The sequence below is a fragment of the Aristolochia californica genome, unplaced genomic scaffold, assembly GCF_029961685.1.
Source record: "Aristolochia californica isolate CCGP_79_NKW_82.1479 unplaced genomic scaffold, dmAriCali1.0.hap1 SCAF_8, whole genome shotgun sequence".
NCBI classification, from domain to species: domain Eukaryota; kingdom Viridiplantae; phylum Streptophyta; class Magnoliopsida; order Piperales; family Aristolochiaceae; genus Aristolochia; species Aristolochia californica.
Genome location: NW_027182279.1, coordinates 37946174 through 37958099, shown reverse-complemented (window position 1 = coordinate 37958099; position 11926 = coordinate 37946174). Strand labels below are relative to the sequence as shown.

Genomic DNA, 11926 nt, shown 5'->3' with positions numbered 1-11926 from the left:
GTACAACTCAATCAGGCCTGATCAGATATGGTATTTCTCATCGATAAAAATAAAAATAGGAGGAAGAAAAAGCATTTAAATAGGTCAGTAGACTGAAAGTAAAAGGTTGTAAAACAAGCCACTCTTCGATTTGTATTAAGAAGAGCTTTCAGTTCTGTTTCACAAGTCGAACTTTCTTGTTTCATACACATTGAAAGAATACAAACATTTTCTTATTTTTCTAAATGGTAGTTCACTTCTATCACTGAGAACAAACTCACTTGCTTGAAGCCCTCATTAGTCAATACATCTTGGGAAAGTGTACTGTCAGGAAATCAAACACTTTGAGAGCATTAGAATACAGGCCATTCATCCATCCATCCCATTCGAAAGAAGCAATGAAAGTTCTGTTTTATCAAATCTTATCTCCATGCCATGGTTAGTTCTACCTCAAAAAGGGCTCACCAAATTCATGACCTTTTAGTTTATTCCATGAAGACTCATATGTGAACAAAAGTCTCAAATAAAACAGGTCCCCGTGTAAAAATATCCAACATTGTACTGTCTAACAGAAAAACTCTCTAAATCTTAATTCATCTGATAAAGGTTCTAATCAGTAATGCCATTAAATAACAGACCCCTCAAATAACCAATACAAAGACATACAAAAAAAGGGTAAACAAGTTTACCATGTCACCATATCATGGCGACCCGACCCAGAGACTGAAAGCCACCATCTTCTTCCTCCGACAATTACAGTTTCGATATCCAATCTAATTCGTCTTTGTTTTAGCAGATTTCTTTTTAGGTTGTCTTTTTGGAATGGAGTTCTTCATCCCTAGGAAAAACAGTAGTGCCCCAAAGAGTGCCAGATTCTGCAGGAATGAAAACAGTTACCTCAGTATCAAGCATTAGAAGTTTGAGAAACAAACACAAAGCACAAATTCTGGGTATATTTATCCACAGATATACAGCAGAAGATGAAAAACCTGTGTAAACTTGACGAAGAGCAAACTGAATTCATGCTTCTCAATATCATAGTTGTAGAAGTCATATAATATAGGAGTAGAAAGTAAAAGATGGAGAACCTGCAGGGAGAAATAGTCACAAGTTTCAGTAGCATAAGTTACTGAGTGTATCAAGATTTTAGGATGAACAAAAGACAATAAAAATGAAAAAAAAAAAAAAACATACAAGGACTTTCAAATCTAATACTCACCAATAGATATGCACCAAAGGTGCTTCCAAAGATAAAGAGAACACCTCCAACCCCCTTAAGTGCTATTGCTGCTGCAACTAGATGTTTGATCTGTGAACACATGTAGAGTGTATCGTAATGAGAACTACAACCGAAGTACCAAACTTTTAACTATAGAGTGTAACTAACTATATGAAAATTGAGTTAATGCCCTTGAGTGGTGCTTGGTCCTTACTTCTAATTCAGGCAACTGGAACCCCACATTATGGGTAACATGATTCGAGAAACCTTCAAATTTTGGACCCCATAACTTCGCTGCTGGCCCACCATCAGCACCAAATTCATTAAACCTGAAGACAAAACAACAATTAAATGGATCCCAGCAGGCACTCCTCAACAAATTGAAATCAATTTTGTCAAATTTGTGCTTTTAGCATGCGTAAGAAAATTATATGGTAGGCTACAACCATTTAAATAATCAAGTAACTTTTCTACTCCATAATTCTTTCTTAAATAGTAACTCTGCAAAAATCTCCAACCCCGCCCATTATATATTTTTCATGTTTTTATTGTTACAAATTTCATCTGTATAAAAACATCCCTCCAAATGGTTTTGGGTTCAAAAAGGATTCAAAAGATCAAAATAAATGAAAACTTGGATGATAATTCATATGTTACTGATAGGCTGTGGGCCAGCTGCAAAAGGATTTAAGTAAAAAGCAAGAAGATTGTGACTTTTCATCATAAGATAGTTCATGTGACAATATACAGAAGCAGTTACTATCAATTAAGTAAGACAAGATGTAGACCAGTCATATAGCATGTTAGTAATAGAAGTACACCATTTTCTGAAACAAGGAAGACACACCCACTAGTCGTCGATACCCTCTTTTAGGAGCAAAACCACAAAAAGTCATGAACTGGAGAAGTGAACTAAGTGTCATTTGAAATCAACAATTCAGAATGACACTTTACAATTTCAATGTCTATGAATCAGAACACAGGGTTTTAGAAAATCAATATGTATATTATATGTATGAGAATAGCTAACTACACTTTGCACGGACCTTTTTTTTTTTTTTTTGCACGGATATAAACAATTTTACTGGTATAATATGCACAGGGAGATGACAGGTCTGAGTGAATAAAAGGAAAGAATATTGGAAATAATAGAAGGAAACTGCAAACTCCACTTGTGCCACAAAAATTAACATGTGTTACTTTGATAATGTGCCTACCTCTGGTTAGGTACTATTTTTATTTTCCTCTGTTTATATTTTATTTTTAACATATGGTTTTCCATCTCCAATCTTCTTATATAACATATTCCAAATCAAGTTAGCTAACATTACATGCAAATAAAATTTTTTACTTGATGGTACCAATGGGGTTACAAATGTTTATACAAGTTGACAAAAGAGAGAAAAGAGAGAAAATAACACTGAATCAGAGGTTGATACCACGCCTTTATAAATAGAGAGTTTGCAATTACCCAAGAATGACCATAATAAGTTGCTGCATTAGAAAACTAAAAACAGAAGAATCACAAATTCAAAACAGAATAGAAGAATCTTAAAGAAAAGTAGCAGCTCAATGCAAAACAAATAATTGTAACCTCCACTACAGATGCTTCCTATCACAGCTCTTCCAAATCATAATGGAATTACAGAATAAATATATACACTAAATAAGCCTGAATATGCGCAAATTTCTGTTCCAACAGGGTCGCTTTGACCTAGTCAACTGGAACATCGAATACCACTAATCCTTCCAATCATTTACATTAATGAAGCCATTTCATGATTCATATAGCGACACACTTGCCAGGAATCAACACTTCCCCTTTTTTTACTACAACTTAGAAGGAAATATTTCACATAATGACCCTAATTATCGTCATTAGTTACTTCTAATTCCTGCAGCATATTTACTACACTGAAAACCTACCACACTACAATCAAATCTAAATGAACTGAGTATTGACATAACATAAGGCGTAAAAACTGCCATCCAGAAACGGTCACTTCTTTTTAACGGCGGCCCAGCTCAAACAACGCCACAAACATAAACATCACCGTAAATAAAAAAGAAAAAATAACCAAATTTAGCATCCGCAAAAGACCGAAGTCAATCGCCCAAGTCAGCAGATCACCCACAAGCACAGAAACTTCAAAATGCGCCATAACCAGCACAGATCGACAAAAGTTCCTAACAAGCAGACAAAGAAGAACCTAAAAGGCATATTAAATACCAGATCCAAACCCACGCAACGTCAAGGCAGCCAAACGCTGCTTCCAGCACTAAAAGCCACCAGATCCAAATACCTAACAAACTAAACCACGGTCACAATAACTAAAAAACCAAACTTGCACGGTTCCGCACCAACCCAACCGAAGCCAAGAGCTCATAAAGTCAAAAAATCAACAAGAAAGACAAGTAAATAAGAGCTCAATTTATTAAAAAACAAAAATGCAAAACAGTGAAAGAGAAACAAAAGCAAATAAAGGTTGCAGGAGATCTAAGTCATGCATAGAGTAAAAGAGGCGGTTCGTTGTCAACTCTTACTCTTGCCAAGCGGAGAGTATGAAGACGGATGCGAAGAGAACTCTTCCGGCGAAAGAGAAGAAACCCATGGAAGGCGAAGCTGAGGAGAGAAGACAGAAGCGGAGAAATCTGCCTTGGCTGCCTGTCTCGGATCCTTCGATAGCGAAGGGTGGGGAGGAAAGAGCCAAAGACACGGGTTCGGGTCGGAACACGCCTCGGAGATCGGTCGGTCGGGTTTTAAGTAGGCGACGCAGAGTCGACTTGTCTTAAAGTACTGCGTAGAAAGGTAAATACACCTAGCTTTGGGTAAATTTACGAAGAGGGACACTGAAACATGGAACCACCGCTGTTTGATTTTGAAATAGTGCGCGCCGCCTCTGCTGCTGCCTTTTGAACGGAACTGAGGGACTTGAGTCGTACGCAGCCGAACCGGTGGCCTGCTTGTACTGGTTCAGGTGTGTTTGGTTTAAGGGTGAGCATGGGTCAGGCCGGAGTCGAGTTTCCCGAACCTTGACAAGGAACCCCCACCCAAAAACCTGAAAAAAAAAAACCGAAATATTAAACCTGACTCTGACTCGATCACTATCACTATGAACCCGATTTAAACCCAACCCATCCTTGACCTATCCATACCTCATTTTATACCCTTGTCACGTCCCCACAAATCAAGTTTGTGAAAACCTATCTTCGACATGAAATTCAAAGGGTTTTTTTTTTCCAACATTGTCTCGACCGCGGAAGATGAAACCCAAACCCAAGATTTTTGGGTCGGGTTGAGTCAAGTTCACAATAAAACTCAACTTAATGCCCAGCCTTAGGGGGGGTTAGTCCCCCAAATGGATACATAAAGATCAAGTTCATGTCCAACATGAAGATCATGTCAGTCATGTACATGAAGATCATCTTCGTACTTGGTGTTAGTGTTGACGACTTCATGTGCACTGGAAAACAGTTTCCAGTGTTAGTGCCCCAACATGAGAAAAACATTAAAAACAAGAGAATCTCTAAACCTTTACAGTACACTTAATTACAACATAATCTTTAAACCCCAAATTAGGTAAAACAACCATTATTAATACACGAATAAATTATTTAATGTATAATTAAATATATTAATATATTTATTAATTGAATTAGATATTTTATTATGCATTAATATGGTAATTACATGAGCCAATGAAATACGCACATGATTAATTAAAAATAATAAATAAATAACATTATAAATAAATAAAATGAAAGTAATACGTGGAGTTATTAATAACATATGATATACTTTAACCTAAAAATGAATAATTTAAGAGAAAAAATTGATCTAATCATAAATTTAACACACTATATATTTGTACATAATATATTTTATGTATTATTAATTAATAATATATTATCACAAAATTTAAAACCATTGGTTTAATTAACTATAGCAATCGGATAATTATGCCAAAATAATTTATCAAATATTTATTTTAAAAATATTTTAATTATGACTATTAAATCATTATTTTAATATAGTAATTATAAAATAAATGTATTAAATAAATAAAAATAATTATTTTATAAATAAATTTTATAAATTAATGATTTTGATGACGATAGTTTTAAACTATCGTCGTCTTCCTCAGGGGCGAAAAACTATCGTCGTCTTCCTCAGGGGCGAGCCAGCGGGCAACGGTGACGGTGACGGGCCAGTGGGCAACGGCGACGGCGGCGGGCAACACCGATAGAGGTGGCGCTCCGACGGTACGCAGAGAGGGAGAAGAGAGGGAGGTCGAGAAGCTCAAATGTCAAAATCGAAGAAAATCGAAACTGAAACAGAGGAAATCGCAAGAAATTGGAAGGTCTTTTGGGGAAAAAAATAATAGCGTGAGGGAGAAGGGAGTGAGATGCCGAAAGGGAGAAGAGAGGAAGAAGAGACAGAGAGATAAGAGAGAGGGAGAAGCGAGCGGGAGGTTCAGAGGGACAGCAAGTCCGAGAAGGAGAAGGACGTCGGAAGGACGTTCGCAGCGAGAGATGGAGGCAGTAGAGAAGGAGACCGAAGAGGGACGGCGGAGACGAGAGAGGGAGTAGAGAGTTCGGGCTTCAGGGAGACGACAGAGGGGCTGCGGGAACGAGAGGGAGGTGCGGGAACGAAATGAGGAGAAATGAGCGAGACGGTCTGAGCCAGAGAGAGCCCGCGCGAGAGTCATGTAGATGATTCTCAAAATCGAGCGAAAAACACTTTCCGCCCTTTACTCTTGAGTCATGTATGTTCATGTACATGACATGAATTTCAGCGCTCCCTAACGACATCAGGACATGAACTGTATAATGCGCATGAAGATCATGTCCAGAGTCATGTGCACTAACCCCCCCTTAGTTTGGTTTAGTTGAATTATAATATTATTCAAAAACTCGATAAGAGTATAAAATTAAAGGTCCTATCAGTGCACAAGGCATGTTGATGATGAAAGTCACAAAAACGTGTTAGTGCGCAAAGAATATTAGGGTGGAAAGTGAATTCATTTTTGCTCGTTCTTATGGAACTTCCTTCTTCCCCTAGTGAATTCGCTTTCTCTCCCATAGCCCGTTTCTTCTTGCTGTCACCTTGTCTCATATTTCCTTTCCCTACTCTCTTTATTGCACTTTTTATTGTGCACACTAACACAAAAAATTAATTTTGGTAGAGAAAGTAGATCACCCGGTAATTCGCTCTTTTACTTTCACTTTCTCTAGGTAATCTACTTTCGAAGTGCACTAACCTCCTAAGGGTAATATAAAAATGCGATTACAATGTCAGTTTACATGCAGTTTTATTTAGACCTCATATTTTTAAATTAAGTTATATAATCAAAATTAAATATAATAAAATTGATAATTATTATTATAATTCCTTATTATTTAGAAAAAATTGAAGGGCTTTGTTCTCATAGCAAAGCATAAGTGTTCATCACCCTTTTTTTCTACAAGGAGGGGGTTTGTGGTAGTTTGGATCTCTGCTCTTCTCTTCTAACAAAATAGGAAGGGGCATTGTTGTGGGAGGCTGAATCAATGGCATGCAAATTTAGGCTTAGATATATTAGTGATGGAAGTCATGAGCTAAGTGGAATTTGTGTAGTTATCAATTCTCTATTTTAAGTTGAATTTAAGAATCTTTTACTTAGTGCATTAGTTTTAGTACTATTAGTTTCAATCTTTTTCTAAACCATGTAAAGCCATTGCCGATATATTTCTAATTGGGTTTTAGAGTAAATAAGAACGAAAAACATAAGTGGTACATTTCCAACATCTGGTATTATAGTTACAATCAAAATGCCTTCTTTTTATTCATTTTGCAGTGAAAACTTTATCTTAATTGTGAGTTGTAGTGTTGTTTTAAGGATTCCATGGTATTTATGCTTATAATGTGGAGTAATGAGAGAAGGAAGGAAGAAAGAGAAGAAGAGAAGAGGAGTAGAAGAGGAGAGGAGAAAGAAGGAGAAGACGGTTAGTAAAGAGAAGGCGATCACGTTTGAATGAAGAGGGAGGATTAAGGTTGTGAGTGAGTGAAAGCCTAATCCTCCCTTTTAAGCTTATTTACAGAACTATAAAACCTTGTATTACAACTATATCACCCTTATAGGTGAGGATAAAAGACAAAAAATCTCAACTATTTGACTTTAATGCTACCCCAAATTCACTTATATCTTCTAACACTCCCCCCTCAAACTGGTGATGAGAAGACATCATAAATCCCTAGCTTGGTACATATAGTAGTTAGAACCTTTGAGGTAACTGGCTTTGTGAGTGTATCAACAACTTGCCCTTAAGTGGAAATATGTTTGAGACATAATGTCAACTTGTATTTTTTCTCTTATAAAATGACAGTAAACTTCAATATGTTTGGTTATTTCATGGAAGGACCAAGTTGGATGTAATGTGAATGGCCACTTGATTGTCACAATGAAATTCGATAAGACACTTTGTGTTGAATCCCAATTTTGTCAGGAGAAATTTAATCCATAGAAGCTCACTTATTGCATGAGCCATAGCCCTATGTTCAGCCTCGACACTCGATCTTGCAACAACATTTTATTTTTTCCTTTTTCATGTAACTAAGTTGCCTCCAATTAAAGTACAATAGCCAGAGGTAGATTTTCTATCATCCAGAGATCCAGCCTAGCCTGCATCAACAAAACTTTCAATATTCAAATTACTATGATATTTATATAGGAGCCCTTTCCCTTGAGCCTTTTCCAAATTCATGAGGATCCTTTCAAATGCATGTCAGTGAGTAAGTTGCAGTTTATCCATGTAATGATCAACAACACCTACTGCAAAGGAGAGATCAGGTAAAGGTCATAGTCAGATAAATAAGTGTTCCTACCAATCTTTGATATTTTCCCACATCTACATCCTCTCCGAAGCTAGCACATAAGTTGGTATTTGCATTCATAGGAGTATTGGTTGGGCGGCATCCCTTTATTTATGTATCTTTAAGTAAGTACATATTTCCTTTATGACATAATTATTTCATGCTTGGACTGGAAGATCTCAATACCAAAGCACTATTTGAAGAATCCTAAGTTCTTTGTTTTGAATTCATTTGCATATTTTATGTTTGACTTGACTTATGCTATATGTGTCAATACTTATCAAAGCAATATCATCAATATATATAGCAAGTAATACCACTCCCTTTGTAGTTTTCTTTACAACTATTGAATGATCTATAGAGCACTTAGTAAGTCCAAACCGAAATATTGTTTGACTAAACTTGTATAACCAAGCATGAGAGGATTGTTTTAGGCCATATAAGATTTTTTGTAATTTGCATACCAATTTCCCCTCAACCACAAATCCAAGTGGTTGATACATATACATCTCCTCCTTAATATCACCATTGAGAAATGCAATTTTCACGTCAAGCTATTAAATAGGCCAACAAGAATTAGCAGCAAGAAAGAGTAAAACATGTATCGAGTTCAATTTAGACATAGGGAAAAAAGTTTCCTTATAATCAACACCATAACATTGAGTGTATCATTTGGCCACAAGTAGTGCTTTAAAGTAGGCCACGGAACCATCGGGAATATGTTTGATAGTAAATACCCACCTACATCCCCATCGATTTTTTGTCGGGAGGAAGATGAACCAATGTCCAAGTTTGATTTTGATATAAGCCCGCTATCTCTTCATCCATCACTCTTTCCACCCTAGATGCTAGAGGGCCTCTTGCTAAGACTGAGGAATAGAAACAAAAGAAATAGAAGCAAAGAAGTGACAACAAAATGGAGATAACCGGTGAGTGGAGACAAAGTGAGACATAGGATGAGAAGTACATAGCCTAGTGCAAGACCGAGGTTCTTTGCAGAGAGAGTAATAGGCTCAGTGTCAAATTGAGTACCAAAAATAATAGGAGGGGAAAAAGAACTTACCTCAGAGGGATCCATTAGCTCAACAAGAGAAGTATTAGCCAATGCTTCAGGGGGCTATAGAGGGGTGTCCTAATGAATATGCACAATAGGCTTCAAGAAATTTGTGGTTGGAGAGAAACCAGGAGGGATATCTTTGGAAGAGAAAAAAAGTTGTTCCTCAAAGAATGTCACAAAGACAAACATCTTCCTGAGAGAGGGATTATAACAAACATATCCTTTTTGGATACGAAAGTAGCCTAAAAAGATACATTTAATGGCGCTCGAGTCTAATTTAGTAGTATGTGGAGATGTAGCATGAACAAAACAAGTACAACCAAAAACTTTTAAGGGAAGGAAAAATGCATCATCATTAGGAAAGAGTAAAAAATGGGAAGATTTATGAGCAGGTACCGAGGAGTGTGACTTATTAATAAGAAAACAAATAGTGAGAATGGCATATGGCCAATAGAAATAGGGCACATGCATATGATGTAAATTCTTAGCTCAGCAGCATTACCTTCATTTGATGATATATTTTCACAATGCTTCTCATTCCTAATACCTTTTTATCCAACTCCACAGATAAATCATTCGCGAAGTATTCTCAAAATAGAGGAGGAAGTGCCACAAATAGAGGTAGAGGGAAAAATAACAAAGGTGGAAAAGGAAGAGGTGGTAGGACTAGTCAAAATCATCAAAGAGCTGGCAATTCTAATTGAATGTGTACATATTTTAGTAAGTTCAATCATCTAGTTGATACTTGTTAGAAGATACATGGGGCACTAGAATGGGTTACTGCTAATCAAACTTCAACCACTACAACAAGTAATCTTGACGGAATTGGTGAAGTCTTGCCTATTTTCAAATCTTTTCATGTTATGGTTTCTACTCAGTTTGGTACAAAATTGAAAGTATTTGGTCTGATAATGCCAAAAAATATTTGTATGGTGAAATTTGACATTTTTGTAAAGACCATGACATCATTCATCAAACATCGTGTGTTTACACTCCATAACAAAATAGCGTGGTTGAATGGAAACGTAGATACTTACTTGAAGTTGTCAGGGCTCTACCATATTGTGCGAATATGCCTCACTTTTACTGGCAGCATGCGGTCCTCACGACTTGTTTTTTTATTAATCGACTACCCTCCTCTGTTCTCCATAACAAGTCACCTTATTTTATGTTATTCCCATGATAATTTTTTCCTCTGCCGTTGAATGGAAACGTAGATACTTACTTGAAGTTGTCAGGGCTCTACCATATTGTGTGAATGTGCCTCACTTTTATTGGCAGCATGCGGTCCTCACGACTTGTTTTTTTATTAATCGGCTACCCTCCTCTGTTCTCCATAACAAGTCACCTTATTCTATGTTATTCCCATGATAAAATTTTTCCTCTGCCATTAAAAATCTTTAGTTGCACCTCTTTTGTTCATGACACGTCCCTTCACACTAATAAATTGTCTCCTCGGTCTATTAAATGTATTTTTTAGGGTAGGTACTCAAAAAGGCTATGTATGTTATATTTCTTTATTAAAAAATTATATGTGACTACAGATGTGCCCTATCTTGAGGAGCTATCCTTTTATCCATTGGGTTATGCTCCACTTGGTTTTTCTCCTTCTATAGTTTTTTTTCTATATTTCTTGTGCCATTGGAAGATTGCCAATCCCACCACTTACGGCCCTATGCATCCTCTTGATTCATTGGCTGACCACCACCCTGTGGACTCTATAAAACCTATTGAGCTCAATTCTTCTCCACCCTCTGGTTCTCCGTTTGACACTAGACCTATTGCAATTCGAAAAGTACCAAGGTTTTGCACCTAATCATCTACTTTTCATCCTTTATCTATTGTTTTATCTACTCATGGTTTGTCTTCCTCTTGTAAGACATATAGAAGAAGATAAAAAAACGTGTTCTCGAATGAAGTGATAATCCAAAGCTACATGTTCACGAGTGAAAAACTGGATTGGAGCATAAATTGATAGCACCGATGTTGTCACGATAAAGGATTGTGGTTGTGTCATAAATACATCATCAGATAGAGTGCCTTGGAGAAACATATTATTAACATCAAGTTGGCGAAGCAATTAGCCACGACTTACTGCAAGGCTAAGAACAATGCAAATAGTGGTAGGTTTGACAATAGGATTAAACGTTTCATGATAATCAACTCCAGGGCATTGGTGAAACCCTTTTGCAACTAAACGGGACTTGTACCTGTCAATGGAGCCATCAAAATGATATTTAGTATGAAAAATCCATTTGCAAGCAACCAAATTCTGCGAGGGATCCGAGGGAACAAGTTCTCATGTACCATTCTAAACAAGAGCATTATACTCATCAAACATAGCCTGACGCCATTCGGGATTGGTGAGAGCTTGGGTTACAGTTGTGGGTTCACGGTTGCTAGATGCAGGAACTTAGTATGTGAGGTTTAGTTTTTGGATGGGTTTGGAAATGTTGTTCTTGGATCTGGTGACAATAACACGGGGTGGGTGGGTGGGTGAGGGGAGGGGGGGAAGGAGGAGTGATGAAGTAGATAGGGATGATGGGTGCGGGTCAGTCGAAGTAGGATTGTGGGAGTGGTGATGGAGAGGGCTGAGGAGGGGGATCGTGAACAGGGTTGGCTGGGGGCGCAGGGATTGAAGTTGTAGATGATGTGCCAGTAGCCAGGAGGGACACAAAGGAACACCAGTGAAAGAGTGTGTCAGATGAGGGGTGGTCAAGATGAGACTGAAGTGAAGTGAAGGGAAAAATAGACTTAACGAATTTAACATGACGCGACACATAAAGACGAGATATAGTGGGATCAAGACATAGATATG

The 11926-nt window shown here is 37.2% G+C and overlaps 1 protein-coding gene across 1 annotated transcript; it reads right to left on the bottom strand.

Moving 5' to 3' along the window:
• Window positions 1-440: 440 nt before the first annotated feature.
• On the bottom strand, window positions 441-3936 carry LOC137938798 (uncharacterized). The gene is made up of 5 exons (XM_068783838.1): window positions 3743-3936; window positions 1413-1527; window positions 1199-1288; window positions 969-1067; window positions 441-854 (listed from the first exon to the last, which is right to left on the bottom strand). Exons 1-5 carry the CDS (start codon window positions 3808-3810, stop codon window positions 753-755), a joined length of 474 nt encoding a protein of 157 aa, XP_068639939.1. The 5' UTR covers window positions 3811-3936; the 3' UTR covers window positions 441-752.
• Window positions 3937-11926: the final 7990 nt, after the last annotated feature.